This window comes from Culex quinquefasciatus, chromosome 2 (genome assembly GCF_015732765.1).
Source record: "Culex quinquefasciatus strain JHB chromosome 2, VPISU_Cqui_1.0_pri_paternal, whole genome shotgun sequence".
NCBI lineage: Eukaryota > Metazoa > Arthropoda > Insecta > Diptera > Culicidae > Culex > Culex quinquefasciatus.
Genome location: NC_051862.1, coordinates 26679230 through 26697784, shown reverse-complemented (window position 1 = coordinate 26697784; position 18555 = coordinate 26679230). Strand labels below are relative to the sequence as shown.

Genomic DNA, 18555 nt, shown 5'->3' with positions numbered 1-18555 from the left:
AATTTCTGGTGTCAGAAAATCCGTTCTCAAGATACCGATTATTTCAACATTTTAAAAGCCTAATGAACTAACGATGCAAAATGAATACTTTGGTCTTATAAAAAGTACGCACAAAGTTTTGTCCAAATCTAAAAAACACAAAAAATGCTCATTCTTGAGAGAAATTCTCAGTAGAGAACTTCCTACTAAGAAGTTGCTTTGAAGTCTTTTCCGCAGATTTTAACTCGTCCTCTGAAGTGCTCATCAACTCACTTTCTCAAAAAACACTAACCCGTCCCTCAAAAGTAATCCACTGATTGACATTAAAACCTCTTTGTCATCGGTAGCTGCCCCCGTTCCTCCCCCTGATTGACAACCTTTCACGTCCTGCCGGAAATGGCCCTTCTCTCTCTCTGGTTGGTGTCATCCAGAGCACTGTTTGGACCATTAAACTGCACAGAAATTTTATCTCGAGAGGATTTTACGAGCAAACTTGCGCTTCCTGGACGAAAGACCCTTTTCTTATTTTTTTTTTGGGTGGGGGTAGGGTAAGGTTGTCTCCAAAGAAATGCTTGAAAATGATAGATAACAGCTTCTTTCCCCCCCCAGGAGTTCATTCCGCCGTCGCCGATAATGATCCGTGGGAAAAAATTGTTGCCTAACGACCGAACCGCCACTCTTCTAGGACACTCGTCAACGACGTCGAGGACGCCGCCCGACGGTGAAGGACGTAATTTTCTGCGATGATGTTTTAAAACAAAATTAGATTAACGTTCCTCTGGTTGGCTGGTTGGCTGCTTGACTGGTTGTTGGCAGAAGGAAAAGTGGTTGATGGAGACTTTTCGCGGAAGTACCGTTTTCCGGCGGGGAGGCCCGTTTATTAATTTTCCTTATTAATTTGTCCCCCGTTCTGTGGGACTCGGACTCGGAGAGAACTGAGGGTTGGCGAAGAAGTCATTAGTTACACTTCTTAATAGGTGATTTAACGCGAAGTGGTGAGAAGAACTGCTGGAAGTTTATTTCAATCTTGAGGAAAAATATGTTGAGGTAAAAAATTAGTTGTCAAAAGTTTTCAAATGCTTAGCTTCGGTAATTTTAGTGGATTGCATACTGGATTTCGTCATGTATATTTGATGACAGTCAATTGCCGACCGTTCCCTTCTCCATCTTAAAACAGAGGACTAGGACAGACGATTTAGAAGACGGGAAGTGTTGAAGCTTCACCTTTTTAAGGGAATAAGGGAAATTCTCCACTGTTTCACTTGGAGTTGAATAATTTTCAAGGAGATTAGTTAAGCCAAAAAAAGTAACTTTTTTATAGACGTTCCCTAAAACCAAATCAACCACCGGAAATCGATCCCACCATGATGACACCAGGTTTAGTTGGTGTAGCATCGTCGTAATCAACGCCAAGAGTGGAACCACCCTCCCATCGAGAAACCTAATCTGATTAACACCTTTTTCAATTATCTCGTAAAAACAGGTTGGCCCGGGGGTTCGTCAGAAGCAGCGAAAAATTGCCACCAGTGTTTGCGTGGCCCTCGAAATCTTGGATGGTGCTGCCGGGAAGATGTGCCCTTGGCAACACTGTTGTGTGCCCCGAAGAGGAAGTGCTGCCAGCGACGGTCGAATCTCGTTGTACAGGGTGAAGAAAAAGTTATCGCGAGTGAGTGCGGTGCAGTGTGTGTGTGAGGAGTGAAAAGGGGTCGAGTGAAGTGAGGGGTGATTTGATGAGAAAGGGCAATGTTGCCAGCAGCACCTGTCAGTTGAGCAGCCTAGCGCCGCGCGCCAAATGTTGTCGGTTGTGCTCGGTGCGACCACGATAACAATGAACAGAGGCGAGCAGGAGAATCTCTTTCGGCAGTCACGAAACCTCCGGCTGCAGCAGGAAGAGAAACAGCAGCTGCACACACACCAACATCAACAACAACAACAGAACCAATACCAACAACTGAGGCTGGACAAACCGCGGCACTTTTCGTATGGTAACATCCACCAGGTCAGCAATCTTCATATGCAATCGCTAAACTCACGATCGTTCGGGGATGATCGTCGCGGGAGCCAGTTTGGGGGCGTGGCCTGCGATGACCTGGTACTGTCGGTGCTCAAATCTCCGCTCAAGGAGACCCAGGCGCTGCTCGGCAGCAGTAACCTCCTCGTGGGAGGTCAACTCTCGGCGACGACCATGTCGGCCAGTCCCAGCGCCGGAAGTAATGGCCTCGGAACGGGTGGGGCTAACACGACGGCCCCGACGCAAACCCCGAGTCCGTGCGGACCCGGCTACCGCGCCCTCCAAGCTTCCGAGGATGACCTGGTGGATGACGTGGAGTCGGCCATCGAAACGACCGAGCTGAACCACCCCGGACGGAGTGGTGGTGGGGGCCACTCGCCCGAAACGTCTTCCTCGCCCGGTCCGCTCAATTTTCTGCGGCGCTTCCGTACGGGGAAGACGGGCCGGTTCGAGCCGCACCACCGGCGAGTTCCGACGCCGTTGCGACGCAAGAACCGAAACCGGTCCCGGTCTCGCTCGAACGCGGACATCCTGGACGGCGTGTCGACCGGCAGGATGGACGTGGATTGTGGGGACGACGACGACGACGACGATGACCTGGTGGGTGCGTCGGGGACCGGAATGGTCACGAACGGACCCAGCGATCCGTCGGATCCGTCGTCCGCGGGGCCGCAGAAGGTCGGCGTGCCCGATCCGTACTATCCCATCGCACTGCCGATCGACCAAGCGTTCAAAGCCAAATACGTTTTCCACCATCGCCGGGGCAAGACGGTGCAGGAGCGGTTCTACGTGTTCCTCGAGCATCCGGTCGGGTGGCTGTGTTTTGTATATCATTTTTCCGTGTAAGTATGACTGTTGTGTATTTCTTGAAATCCAAATGATCAGTACTATCAAATCTGCCTTCAAATTCATCTTGAATCCGAAAACAAACTAGTGTCTTCGATTGCTCGATGGCAACACTGTCAAATGTAACACATAAGAGTAGAACTGGATGCTGTGAATTTATAAAACTATTGGAAATTTTATGAAAATTTCAAGCATATTGCCGACGTAAATCCAAAATGCATTAAATCATCCGTCAAGTTTGCGCCTCCCGGACGCGGACGTAAACTTCATGCAAAAGCATTTGTTTTCTCATAATTAGTGTTTCCCAAAAATAACAAATGACAGCCAAGCCAAAAAAATTTACTGTCATTTTGCAAAGTATGACAAAAAACATAAATTTAGCAATCCTCTGCCATTTCGGTTATGTCTATGACATAACTACTTTACCTTTTTTTGAATATTAAATCATCGTGACTGTGCTGAAAGCCCGATTCCTTTCCTATGATATTCATCAAATACTACAATAATGCTGACATTCTACATATGAAATCAAGAAAAACAAAATAAATGGGCCAAGTTCAGAGTGTTGACGGGAAGTTTACATAAGGCGTCTACCGTATAAGGCTTTCTAGTCAGAAATTTACCAACACATTCAAAGTATGTTTACATGACAGCTGGACGTTTGTTTGCATCAGGTTTGCTATCTCTTTCTAGCAAAAAAAAATTGTCAGGCGACTTCTAGCTGGCTTTTTTGACTGACTGCCCGATATTAGTCTCCAACATACTTCACAGGGCTGTGGCAGCTACAGCTCGATCATTGTTTGCATCAGGACACTGTGACGAGGAGTTCGTCATTTTTGAGTTAAATTATATTTTTTTCACTGGGCCTAGAAAGCCTTATAGTACGTAAAGCTCAAATCGGTAAACTTCCAAAAACAAATTTTTTCTTCTTTTTTTTCAATGTTTCTGGTTGCGCTATAGTTTAGGATGGTGCAAAATCTTGTGCCACAGTTATGATTTTTTACTGATTTTATAGAAAAAAAAATTGTTAATGCCGTTGCAAATACTTTGCAAAGTTTATATCGCCGCTTCCAAAAATGGTCCAAAAACCACATTTTGGCCTTTCAAGGAAAAATAATTTGAGGACCGAAAAAATTAGCCAAACATTTAAAAAAAGTTGCATAACAACTAAAAATGGCGTTTTGACCGTGCCTGGACCAAAGAGCCTATGTCTGAAAATGTTTTCATCGGATTCCTCGGAAAATTGGAAACGTAACATAATCAAAAACTTCAGGTGTTCATTAACAGGAATCCAACATATGATTTTTCCAAAATAAAAACTGGGTTTTCGGCGCACCGCGTGCGGAAACGGAAAAATAACGAAACCGGAAACCCAAACATGTATAGGTCATCGCTGAAATTTTAAAATTATCGCAGTTTTAGTGAAAAAAGTTGTTTTTTTTTCGTTTTCGTGGTTTTCTTGATTTTGCGGGCGGTGCGCCGAAAATCCCAGCTATTATTTTCAAAAAATCGTATGGGGCCATCCATAAACCACGTGGACACTTTAGGGGGTATGGCGATTGTCCACGACCCATACAAAAAGTTTTTTTGTATGGACAATTGTCCACGAGGGGGTACCAGATTCTCAAAAAAGTGTCCACGTGGTTTGTGGACGGTCCCTATCTCAGAATCCTGTTAATGAACACCTTCCATTTTTGAGTATGTTACGTAAAATTGGAATCCGTAAATTTGGAATCCCATAAAAATATGTTGAGACATAGGTTATTTGGTCCAGGCACCGTCAAAATGGCATTTTGAAGTTTTATTCGACCTTTTCAAATGTTGGGTTAGATTTTTCGGTCTTCAAACTATTTTTTCTTGAAAGACCAACTCTTCACCTTTCATTTGCGTCCAAGACAACGTGGCGTGGCTCAAAATTGGACTGGGATCTTGCCGAAATAATCAGTCCCGCATTTTTTGTTTGGCCATTTAGGTGGCATACGCATTGTTAGGGTGGTCCGAAAAGTTGCCATTGTTATCGATTTTCACAAAAACCACTTTTTTCAAAAAATTATTACTCCTCGCCATTTTAACTGTCTTGGGCGCAAATGAAAGATGATAAGTTTGGCTTTCAGCGAAAATAATTTGGAGTTTCAAAAATCTAACCAAATATTTGAAAATGTCGTATGAAAACTTCAAATTCCGTTTTGACGGTTTCTGGATTAAGAGCCTATACCTATCAATATTTGTAACGGATTCCTCGGACAATTTTACATAGCATATAAAAAATGGGTGAGGTTTATTAGCAGAATTCCAAGATATGATTTTTTGAAAATAAAATCTGTGTTTTTCGACGCACAGCGCGCAAAAAAAGGAAAATGGGAAAAAAATCATTTTTATCCACTAAAACCTCAATTACTCGAAAATTTTGGCGATGACCTTTGAGCAGTTCTTCCAGATTTCGGTCATTCGATTTTTTTGTATTTTTTAATCCGGCTGAAACTTTTTTGGTGCCTTCGGTATGCCCAAAGAAGCCATTTTGCATCATTAGTTTGTCCATATCATTTTCCATACAAATTTGGCAGCTCCTCATACAAAAATGATGTATGAAAATTCAAAAATCCGTATCCTTTGAAGAAATTTTTTGATCGTTTTAGTGTCTTCGGCAAAGTTGTAGGTATGGATACGGACTACACTGGAAAAAAATGATACACGGTAAAAAATTGGTGATTTTTTTATTTAACTTTTTATCACTAAAACTTGATTTGCAAAAAAACACTATTTTTATTTTTTTTATTTTTTAATATGTTTTAGAAGACATAAAATGCCAACTTTTCAAAAATTTGCAGGTTGTGCAAAAAATCTTGGAGCGAGTTATATTTTTTTGAATCAATACTGATTTTTTCAACAAATCGAAAAATTGGTCGCAAAAATTTTTCGACTTCATTTTTCGATGTAAAATCAAATTTGCAATCAAAAAGTACTTTAGTGAAATTTTGATAAAGTGCACCGTTTTCAAGTTAAATCCATTTTTAGGTGACTTTTTTGAAAAAAGTCACAGTTATTCATTTTTTTAAATTAGTGCACATGTTTGCCCACTCTTGAAAAAAATATTTTTGAAAAGCTGAGAAAATTCTCTATATTTTGATTTATTGAACTTTGGTGATACGACCCTTAATTGCTGAGATATTGCCATGCAAAGGTTAAAAAAACAGGAAAATTGATGTTTTCTAAGTATCACCCAAACAACACACCATTTTCTAATGTCGATATCTCAGCAACGATTTACAATGTTGAATTATGAAATTAATATTCGTGAAATTTTCCGGGGGCGTAATATTGAATGTTTCACCCTATTAAAATGTTAGTCTTGGTTTAAAAATTTTGAAAATATTTTTTCGAAAAGATCGGAAAATTTCACGAATATTTCATATTTCAACATTGTAAATCGGACCGGCCAAGGCCTTCGGCTGTATTTTCAAATTTATTTATTTTTCAAGAAAAAACTAAACATTAAACAATGATAGGAAATAAGCCAAAAACTATCAAAACCATTTTTTATCTCATAGAATTACAGAAACAAAAATAAACTAACATGATAAATGCAAATTAAAATACTTTAAAACGAAACGAAAAAAACATGCTTTATAGCAAAATAATAAAAGTTTAAAGTAAAAAATAAAGTTGCTGAAAAAAAATCCTAAAAAACACGGAAAATTAAAATTTTAGAAAAAATAATTTGAGCATTCAAAGTTTAAATCTATAAAGTCCATAATTCAATGAAGAAAGTCAAAAATTAAAAATTGAGATAAATTTTCTTAACTCTTTTATTTATTTTTGCAGAGGTGTTTTGAATTAATGAAGATTTAGGCCGTTGTGTTTTTCGAAGTTTATCAAGTAAAGTTTATGTTTCATCCAAATGTTGAATCCTAGGCTTGTAAATTCAGTTTTCTTTTTAGTTTTTGCTCCCCCCTTAACTTTGTTCAGAGCCAGAGCAAATATTAGCAACGGCTTTATTGAAATGCAAAAAAACTGCGCAAAAAATCATATTTAGCATGTCTGGAATCGATAAAAAATATTTTCAATTTTTGAAGAATTTCAATTGTACCAGCCTAAAAAGTATAAAGTAAGCATATTTTTTATTTCTCCTTAAAATTAAAACACTCGACGATTCAATCAGCATTTTCTTACCACTCAATAAAACTTTAATATTCTTCCTCACCAGCCGAAAGAGGGCACACTTTTAATCGTGGTGGTGGTAGCTTCTGCGGTTTTTCGCACCACCACAGCTGTTGCTTCTGCGCTGGGTTTAAACTGATTGGAAAATTCGCGGCAAGCAACCACAGCCAACCAGTAGTGTGAGTGCGCGGCAAAACTTTTAATCAAACCCCGGGTCTTAACTCGAGAATTACCCCGGGACCGATTTTCAAGTTAAACAATCAAAGAGGGAGGAAGAAACTTTCCTTCTGGTTCAGCTCCATTTAAAAGTGGGTGGTGGTGAATATTTTTCTAATTGAAAAAGGCTACTTTTGGGGGCAAAATCCCATCGCTTCAAGACTTGCGCGTGGGAAACTGGCGTGTAAATTATTTATCAACTTTGGGTGCCTCAAGGATGGAGGGTGCCCTCGGGAGAGGGAGAAGCGGAAACTAAGGGACGAAGAGGGACAGAGTTTCAAGAGATGGTTGTTTTTACAACAAAGCATCGTTGTGACCGCGAGGTGGGAAGCTCGAGGGAATTGAAAAGCAACAAGTTTTCCCGGGAAAATGAGAGAAAAGAGGAAATGTTTATATTTGTTTTGTCTGTTTGGAAAAATGAAAATGTAAAGTTGAGAACTTGGAATTGTTTGAAAACAAGGGATAATTTTATTTAAATTTTGAAGGTTGTTGCACTGAAATTAAAGAAGCCATTTTGTCAGCTGTCCTTACAAAAATGATTTAAAGAAACGTATTGTAAAATCTGTAGCTCAAAAACGGATTTTATGATTTGGAGTCTGGCGCCATCCACAAATCGTCGTAATTTTGGTATCTTGGGCCAAATTCAGTTAAGTTTAGTTAAATTTAGCTAAATTTAGATAAATTTAGTTAAGTTTTGTTAAATTTAGTTAAATTTTGTTAATAAACAAAATTCGATTTCAATTCTGAGATATTCATCAAAAACTGAAAAAAAATCCGTGCATTTTTGTCATTCTACATTTGAAATAAGTAACGATCTGATCGAGCTATCTTGAAACATCCTGCAATATGCTGCATTTGCGATTTGAAATGAGTTGGGCAACATTGTCATTTCATTAGTTTTGACCAAAATTTGGAATATACCCAGAATCCAGGGCTGTCTCATTGTTCCTCACTTCTTTTAGCCCATGGGTAACAATGATACATTTTGATTTTTCATAATTAAACTTTTCAAAATCTATGTAAATCTTTCGAAAAATGAATTGAACGTGGTTTTTTGGCATATTCTTTTATTTTTAACTCAAATTTGCGATAAATCTAAAGTTATTTGGTATAAATATATGGATTTTACAAAATTTAAATATTTTAAATAAAACTTTTGTAAGTTAAAGTTTCAAGTTGGCAAAATTGCTTTGATATGTTCAAGGCAAGTCACCTGCAATAGTAAATACAAAAACTTTATGTTTGCAAGAAAATTATTGATTTTCATAGAGTGTCTTATTGCAAAAAGATAAAAAGTAATTAATTTATTTAAAATGCATAAATAACCGTTTGAAAATAAATTCAGCACCGTTTTCGAAACGATTTGGCAAGTTTAGTTAATGAAATTTTAATTCAGGTTTTTTTTATTACCTCTTGTTGTTTGAAGCTATTTTGGAGGGACCAGCAATGTAACACTCTGAATCAAACATTTCAACAAAAAAAATATCACTGTTTTTTATAAATACTGCATTTATGAATCTGAGTGTAACTTCTTTAAGTTATTATGTTGGTCTTTTTGTAATTTTTAACTACTTCATATTAAATAAACACAAAAGGTTATAGGACCATTAAAAAATTCCGAAATTTGATTTCTTTCCAGATTTCTAGTCTTAATAAAACCAATGAGTACCGGATTTGACTGGTACCAATGAAAGTTCACTCGTTAAAAATACGCAGTTGAATAAAAAACGAAAACTGATTAAATGGCGGTATTCCGTTTATCATATCACATCAAGAACTATTACCAATGATTTGCATATAAATTTGAAAATAATAAATTTCAAATTTATATGCAAATCATTGGTAATAGTTCTTGATGTGATATGATAAACGGAATACCGCCATTTAATCAGTTTTCGTTTTTTATTCAACTGCGTATTTTTAACGAGTGAACTTTCATTGGTACCAGTCAAATCCGGTACTCATTGGTTTTATTAAGACTTTCTAGTCTGGAAAGGTTTTATTAAGACTTTCATCTGGAAAGAAATCAAATTCCGGAATTTTTTTAATGGTCCTATAACCTTTTGTGTTTTTATATGTTTATTGGACCTTTAAAAAAAACTCTAGAGTTATACAAATAATCAAAAAAAATGTTTTACTAAGACAGATAAAATTGTACCATTTCAGAAATCTGTTTGAATCTTCAGTATAATTTTCAAAAATTATAAGAAATATAGTATTTAAAACTTTTTTGCATTGCATAACTATTTACAACACACTGATAATGATTACAAATGTGTTTCAAATTTTACTTTAAAATTTTTATAAAAATAATAACTTTGTGAAATTCACATTGTGAATCCTCCTAATGGTATTTTAAAGAAATCTGAATTTTAAATACTGTTGTTTGAAAAAAAAATTATTTATAACATGTGTATCAGTAACTTTATCACTTCGAAGATTTCAGTTTTGCAATTGTTAAAGCAGACTTAAAAGTGGCAACTTTTGAGCTATAATGCATGAAAGTTTTAATAAATGTTTTAACTCGGTCAAGCTATGATGGGATGTTAAAGATGTGATTTTTGGAAAAGTTTTTAAAATATACTAGAAATACATTTTTGATAAAACTTAACCCCGAAAACCACGTTCAAAAAGTAATTTTATTATTCGTAGAAGGCATAAATTTCACAACAACTTTCTGATTTTTATTAAAGTTAACCAACATTTTTTTAAACACCTGATCATGAACTACGCTTATTTTCAACCAAGCCAACAGTTGCTCCTTAACTTTTGTAACAAGTCTTCTTAAAACAGCTCCAATATTTCACTATTTTTCGGAAAATCCATTTTTTTGCCTTCCTCACTGAGGTAAGGCTATAATCCTGCTCTAAAAATGAACTTTGTATAAAAACGTCGTAGACCCACCTTCATGTATACATATCGACTCAGAATCGAAAACTGAACAAATGTCTGTGTGTATGTGTGTGTGTATGTGTGTGTGTATGTGTGTGTGTATGTATGTATGTGACCTACAAACTAGCTCATGTTTCTCGGCACTGGCTGAACCGATTTGACCCGAACTTGTTGCATTCGACTTGGTTTAGGGTCCCATAGATCGAGTTTTATACAGATTGAAGTTTCGATAAGTAGTTCAAAAGTTATGTATAAAAATGTGTTTTCACATATATCCGGATCTCACTTAAATGTATGTAAACTATGTCCGGGTCCAACATCCGACCCATCGTTGGTTAGGTTATAAAAAGATCTTTCCAACGAGCCTAAAACATTGAAGATCTGGCAACCCTGTCTCGAGTTATGACCACTTAAGTGATATTTATGTACTTTTTGAAGCCGGATCTCACTTAAATGTAAGTAAACTATGTCCGGATCAATCATCCTACCCATCGTTGATTAGGCAATTGAAAGGCCTTTCCAAAGAGTCCAAAACATTGAAGATCTGGCAACCCTGTCTCGAGTTATGGCCACTTAAGTGAAATTGATGTACTTTTTGGATGCCGGATCTCACTTAAAAGTATGTAAACTATGTCCGGATCCACCATCCGACCCATCGTTGGTTAGGTTATCAAAAGACCTTTCCAAAGAATCCAAAACATTGAAGATCTGGCAACCCTGTCTCGAGTTATGACCACTTAAGTGATATTGATGTACTTTTTGGATGCCGGATCTCACTTAAAAGTATGTAAACTATGTCCGGGTCCACCATCCGACCCATCGTTGGTTAGGTTATCAAAAGACCTTTCCAACGAGCCTATAACATTGAAGATCTGGCAACCCTGTCTCGAGTTATGACCACTTAAGTGATATTGATGTACTTTTTGGATGCCGGATCTCACTTAAAAGTATGTAAACTATGTCCGGGTCCACCATCCGACCCATCGTTGGTTAGGTTATCAAAAGACCTTTCCAACGAGCCTATAACATTGAAGATCTGGCAACCCTGTCTCGAGTTATGACCACTTAAGTGATATTGATGTACTTTTTGGATGCCGGATCTCACTTAAAAGTATGTAAACTATGTCCGGATCAACCATCCGACCCATCGTTGGTTAGGCAACTGAAAGGCCTTTCCAAAGAGTCCAAAACATTGAAGATCTGGCAACCCTGTCTCGAGTTATGACCACTTAAGTGATATTTATGTACTTTTTTGAAGCCGGATCTCACTTAAATGTATGTAAACTATGTCCGGATCCACCATCCAACCCATCGTTGGTTAGGTTATCAAAAGACCTTTCCAATGAGCCTAAAACATTGAAGATCTGGCAACCCTGTCTCGAGTAATAACCACTTAAGTGATATTTATGTACTTTTTGAAGCCGGATCTCACTTAAATGTAAGTAAACTTTGTCCGGATCCATCATCCCACCCATCGTTGGTTAGGCAACTGAAAGGCCTTTCCAAAGAGTCCAAAACATTGAAGATCTGGCAACCCTGTCTCGAGTTATGACCACTTAAGTGATATTGATGTACTTTTTGGATGCCGGATCTCACTTAAAAGTATGTAAACTATGTCCGGATCAACCATCCGACCCATCGTTGGTTAGGCATCTGAAAGGCCTTTCCAAAGAGTCCAAAACATTGAAGATCTGGCAACCCTTTCTCGATTTATGGCCACTTAAGTGATTTTGATGTACTTTTTGGAAGCCGGATCTCACTTAAATGTATGTAGACTATGTCCGGATCCACCATCCGACCCATCGTTGGTTAGGTTATAAAAAGACCTTTCCAACGAGTCCAAAACATTGATGATCTGGCAACCCTTTCTCGAGGTATGGCCACTTAAGTGATATTTAAGTACTTTTTTATTCCGGATCTAAAAAAATAGATTAAATTTTTGTACAATTATATCATATCAGCCATTGTTGGCAATAAGTGAGGAAGGCTCCAACCACATAGGTGGATTAAGTTAGTTTTTTATTTAGACCTATGTGCATTTTGGATCCCATCTTTTGTTGCTAAGATACCTGAACTTTTTTTTAATTTCCTTTTAAGCTATAAGATTCCTGATGTTTCTATGAATGTTTCAAATAAATCTCTAGACACCTCTGACCTTCCAGAGAATTAAAATTAGAAAAAAAAAATTCTAAAAGATTTCTAATTTGTATCCGGTTAGTTGTTTCAATCGAATACATCTTGAAAATTATTTATCCGATTTGCACATTCCGAAAATGAAACCTGCATGTTTTTTTCACATTTTTGAAAACAATATTTTCTTGAACAAAATGACATAGATCAGGGGTGCTCAAAGTTTTTGAAGGCCGGGCCAAATTTGAAGCTCAAATGAGCTTGCGGGCCAAATTTACATAAAAGTCCATTTAAAAAAAAATAGGTTGAAGTTGTCTGAAATTTCCCTTATTTTTAAAACACTTTCATTAATAAAAAAAAAAAAAAAAAGACAATATAAAAGACAGAATGTCACTTTTTTATCAGAAATGTTGATTTTATTCTCGACGAAAAAAAAACACTTAGGCAAATAACACGTATTCATCGAAAACAAACCAAAATTCAACCATCCGACCATGATCAAAATGATTCTGAATGCAGAGGAATGCATTTTTAATGGATTTCAGTAGCAAGTTGCACGTAAATTTCCTTAATATTTTGAAGTTTTTGAAAAAAAAATTTTTTGCTCCTAGTTTTTCGATCCAATTATTAAAAGCTTTGTAAAATATTTTCATCAGCCTTGTTCGTCCGATTTCAACATTTTGTCTGCCTGAATCAAATGGTAATCAATTAGATTAGTTATCCACCTGTCATGAGTTTGAATCCCGAGGGAAGGTTTCTAAGTGCAAAGTAAATTTGATGGTCATTTCATGAAAAGGGTCATTATGACTTCTCATTAACTTTTAAACTTCCTAGCTCGAGAAAAAGGGGGAATTTCCATACAAATTCCCCCTTTTTCTCGAGCTTGGGAGTTTAGGTGTTAATAATGAAATAAATATTTATTATGCAATTTGCACAGATTTCTACCAAAGTCTAATTTGAACCTGTTATAAATATTTCTAAAAATGTTTGATGAAAGTTTGGACAATATTAACTAGTTTACTCAAATTGAAACGTGTGAAATTGTTTTAATTATTATGATTATTGGACAAAATATTTGTGTCGTAAAATGGGGATTAAAATATCAATCTTATTTTTATAAACAAAAAAAGGTCAGCATAAAAATGTAATAATTCTAATTTTGAAAAAGTATAAAATTGCTTTTCAAGTGTCAAACGGGCCATTTTACACGATCATTCAAAATAAGTCCGCGGGCCACAAAAAATCACATCGCGGGCCATACTTTGGTCACCCCTGACATAGATCTTTAGTATTTTTTTATTTAGAAGGATGAGAATTGATAATCATTATTAAAATGTCTTAAAGGTAATTTTCTATTAAAACTCAATTATAAATCCATTCTTTTTTTTCGAAGACATATTTTGTGCGTTTTTTTTCAAAACAAAGTCTGAAAAAATATCCATCATACACTATACATAGTTCAAAAGAAAGTACTTTTGGTCAATTACCATTTTTTTATAGAAAAATATTGTAAATTTTGTTTTAGTTGGATAAGAATTTATTAAAAAATGAATTAAGAATTAAGATATTACATTTTTATTTACAAATTATTGATTTAAAATGCCTCATTTTCACATATGGAACCGAATGACAAAGTTATCTTAACATAAATAATTTTTTATCAAAATACAGTTCAGACTCGGTTATCCGTAGCCAGGGTAGGTAAACCATCACCATCGCACTATCATTGATGCATATTTCGGTGCGTTTCTCGTCTCTTAAAACTTCTCTTCTCTTTCGCAGCCGAGTGATGGTCGGCTTGCTATCGCGAATATCGGAAGCCCATCACATCGACGAGAAATACCCTATCGCTGGCTCGGATGGAACTATCGTTCCAACCGGAGAGACACGCACACGAAATTGCTGTATACATTCACTGGAGCTCACGCACACAAATGAACTCATTTCTACAGGGCTTACGGGCGAGAGAATTTCACGATTGCTCTTTCTCTTGCTTTTTGAGCGAGGGGACTGGCTGTGTGAGAGATTTTTTTCCGTCTTACGCATCGGTATGTTCGTTGCTCGCTATTTCATCGGCGTCGTTTTCGCTTCGCTCTCTTGATGCAGTTTTGGGAGAACGCCGAAAATTTGATGATTTGAGCGAGGGACGATATCTAAAAGCCCTCGGCCATCGGCGAGGAAATGAGAAAATACCAACCCTGTCCGTAGCCTCGATTATCCGATGGTGTATGTGGAACTTTGCATAATCGAATCATGACCTAACATTTTTTTCGTATTATCCTTTTTTGCCTTCCTCACTGAGGTAAGGCTATAATCCTGCTCTAAAAATTAACTTTTCACAGAAAGCTCGTAGACCCACCTTCATGTATATCTATCGACTCAGAATCGAATACTGAACAAATGTCTGTGTGTGTATGTGTCAAAAATTCTCACTGAGTTTTCTCAGCACTGGCTGAACCGATTTATATCGAACCAGTCACATTCGAATTGGCTTAAGGTCCCATACGTACGTACCTATTAATTTTTATAAAGTTTTGTTATGTAGTTCACAGTTATGTATAAAAATGTGTTTTTGTATATATCCGGATGTTGGATAAGTGATCGGAAATCGATTCTTATATCGTCATTTTATACATCGTTGGTTAGGTAGTTGCAGGGCCTTTCCAACGAGTCCAAAACATCAAAGATTTGGCAACCCTGTCACAGGTTATGACCACTTAAGTGATATTTGTGAACTTTTTTTTTTGGTGGATTTTAAGAAAAACTAGATGAAGTTTGTGTCTAAACCCGTCGAATCACCAATAGTTGGTAAATGGTGAGGAAGACACCAACCAGTTAGGTGGATTAAGTTAGTTTTTAATTATGACATCAAATTCGAGTTCTGTGACTCCATTTTAGTCAGATTTGAATAGCTTATTAACTTAAAAAATGGATTTTTTCAATATAAAAAAATAAAATCACTTTAGCGTAGTTTAGGAGTCCTACTTAAGCTCGACACTCAAAAATAAAACAAAAAATCCCAACAAAAAAAAACAGTTCACATAAAGCATCCTGAAATGTCTCCCAAATTCATTCTACTTTGCTACGATAAACAACTTTTTTTATTTCATTGTAGCCGAAACACTACAGTGGAAACGGTAGCTTTTCCTGAAAATTTAGTTTCACACGAATTTCGTTCATCCATGTTTCCTCGTGTGATCCCGCCACATTTCAATCGCAGAATTTCCACCCAGTTTCGGTCGTCGGATTCGCAGTAAATTTATGTTTTATTGATTTTCTTCAAAGACTCCGATGTGTGGCAACTCTCGCGTCCCAGTACATTTTGAGTTCTGAGCTTTGTCGGTGTGGACTTCTTGCTCGTTATCGAAAATGGAGCATCGAACATTTCCGACTGGACAGGAAATATTTACGACTTTCGGTCTGACAGGCCGATCTAACTGGCCTAGAGGTGACTTTTTAAAGAATTTATTCGTTTTTTATGAGTTTTGAATTGTTGTCATTGCTATGGGACCTTATTTTGTTTTTTTTTTTTTTGCTATAGTTTAGAATTAAACAAAATAATAATATTCGATTTCAGCCCAAAATTACGAGTCTGGTCCGTATTTATAGTGATAGATCTGCATGTTTCTTTTTATAACAAATCCGTATTTGAAAAATTATCTTAGCTCGGATTCCCAACTGGGTCGTGTTTCAATTAGATAGTATCTCTCTGCCTCACAAGTTTCAAACTTTTTTCATCCACCGAAAAATTTCGCACAAATCCAAAAGTCCATTAGGCTAATCCAACATTAATGTTCATTCATCCGCGAGCGCGCTTCCCTCCAGCCAGCTTATCTGGAATCACTCCGACAGCAGCAGCACCGGAAGTGAGTGCGATAGAAGGAGAAACGGAAAGGAAAAAGTGCGCTTCCGGTGCAGTGAAATTGGCGGGAAAGGAATACCAAAAAAAAACGCCAACGCTCAGATGATTAATGATTCATGGGAAATTTCTGGCGATCGATTCGTTGAAAATTCGTTGCGACTTGACTTTCCAGTTTGGGCTTTCATTTCACATTTTCTGTGTTTTTTTTTTTTTTTTGCTCAATCGATGAAGCTTCGGAAGCCAATGTGCTACCCTTGACGATGCATTTGTTGTATACGATATTCCTTGTGAATTCATTACTAATGAATGCTGACTGAGTTTGGCTTTTAGTTTTCATCGGGGGACAATCTCTCTTCTGAGTTTCGTTTCAAGAGCTTGATTAAATTTTGAATATTTTTCAAAGCTTCATAAACTCAAACGAAACGTTTCAAAAATTGTTGCGATTTGTAAAGAAAGCTTTCCTTACATTCATTTCACGGAATCAGTAAGTGAAAGTTGAATAGCCTTACGTTTGTTGTGTCACTCGAATTAAAAAGCAAATCTCCCTTTTCACATTCCATTCAATCTACCCTACAAGTACTCCGGCTATTCAAGCTCAACACAAGACCGCCCCCCTCAGTAACCATTAGTGCCAATTTGTCTCACATCAATGTTTGCCAAGTAGAACTGCCACCGGCGAAGAGCATACACGAAATCATTAAAATTAAAGTCGCTTGTTAAAAGCCGAGCGAGCGCCCGAAAAACGGCTACTTTGTCCTTTTCATTCAAAGCTTCGCCGCGTTGACACGTCGTCGTCAGGTCCTGCGGCCGCCTGGCTCTGATCCTGGGACATCAACAAAAGCTTTCGCTTTCGCTGCTCCTTCTCCCCTAAGGTGGGACGCACCTACAACAACAACAACAACAGCAGACACAGGGAACCACCCTGGGGCGTAGAATAGAATTTAATCAGACGACATGAATATCTCATATCCTGTAAGGCAGCGACATACTCATACACACGAGCACACGCAGAGTCACTGATACTGGCACTCTTCGGCCGCGGTCGTTGCTGGATGCTGCTGGTTTGGGTTGGATTCATCTCCAAGCCAGTCAAAGATTGGTGTGAGCAACAGACAGGCCTCCACGTGGTGGGAGCGTTAGGTTGGTCCAGGAGTTTCTTCTTACATGTAAATTTGGGTGGAACTCTGAGCAGCTCGAACTTTGAAAAAAAATCGACTTTCACTCGACAGTCATAACTTTAACAATTAAGAGAAATAACTACCGGCTTCTTTGGAAATTTGGTTATATTTGTTACACTTAAGTAAAAGATCGAATTAAAAAAAGGTGCAGGTGGTTATGTTACACATGACCAGTATGACAAAGAACTTTGCAAGATGATTGTTAAAATTTTCGATTAGAATGTCCGGTCCAAATTCCCCCCTTATAATAACCGTCCTATCGAACTAAGCTGAAAGCTGAAATAGAAATCGAAGTGAAATCAATTTACTTTCCTTCACCATTCGAAAGTTACCATGATGCGGGAATGTTTTTGCAAGGCTGTTGCAAGCAATCGGCGGCAGTAAAGGAAATTTGAACAGCAGACATTAAAAACTGCCCTTTACAGGGCTCTTAATGATTACGAGATAGTTATTCTAAATTTCCAGAAACAGATTTTCACAGTGGCACAAAAAATGTGCATTGCAGAAGTCTATTTATTACTTCCTGCCTAATAAGCAATATATTTTAACTGCTTAAGCATTAGCATATTTTAACTGCTTAATTTCAGATAATGGCCAAATGCAACTTTTTATGTCCAGTATCAAAAATCATTAAGTTTGATACCCATATTGCCCCAACTCTTACGGTCCGGCAAATGTCCCCTCATCGGAACATCCCCGGGGCCTCCGGCCAATTCGGATTGTGGCCACTACTGTCAAAATGTCAAATTTCATGTCCGGTATCAAAAACCATTAGGTTTAATACCCATATTGCCCCAACTCTTACGGTCCAGCAAATGTCCCCCCATCGGAACATCCGCGGGGCCTCCGGCCACTCCGGATTGTGGCCACTACTGCCGATATGTCAAATTTCATGTCCAGTATCAAAATCCTTAAAGTTTGATACCCATATTCCCCCAACTCTTACGGTTCGGCAAATTTCCCCCCATCGGAACATCCGCGGGGTCTCCGGCCACTCCGGATTGTGGCCACTACTGCCAAAATGTCAAATTTAATGTCCGGTATCAAAAACCATAAAGTTTGATACCCATATTGCCCCAACTCTTACGGTCCAGAAAATGTCCCCCCATCGGAACATCTGCGGGGCCTCCGGACACTCCGGATTGTGGCCACTACTGCCGAAATGTAAAATTTCATGCCCAGTATCAAAAACCATAAAGTTTGATACCCATATTGCCCCAACTCTTACGGTCCGGCAAATGTCCCCCCATCGGAACATCCCCGGGGCCTCCGGACACTCCAGG

General features: G+C 37.8%; 1 protein-coding gene across 1 annotated transcript in view; it reads left to right on the top strand.

The window, feature by feature from the left end:
- Nucleotides 1-1570: 1570 nt before the first annotated feature.
- The window catches only part of LOC6044923 (potassium voltage-gated channel subfamily KQT member 1), a 140958-nt gene continuing 123973 nt past the window's right edge, over nt 1571-18555 (top strand). The window contains exon 1 of the mRNA XM_038257392.1: nt 1571-2832. Within this exon, the coding sequence (XP_038113320.1) occupies nt 1772-2832 (1061 nt within the window). The 5' untranslated portion in view covers nt 1571-1771. The remainder of the gene's footprint in view (nt 2833-18555) is intronic.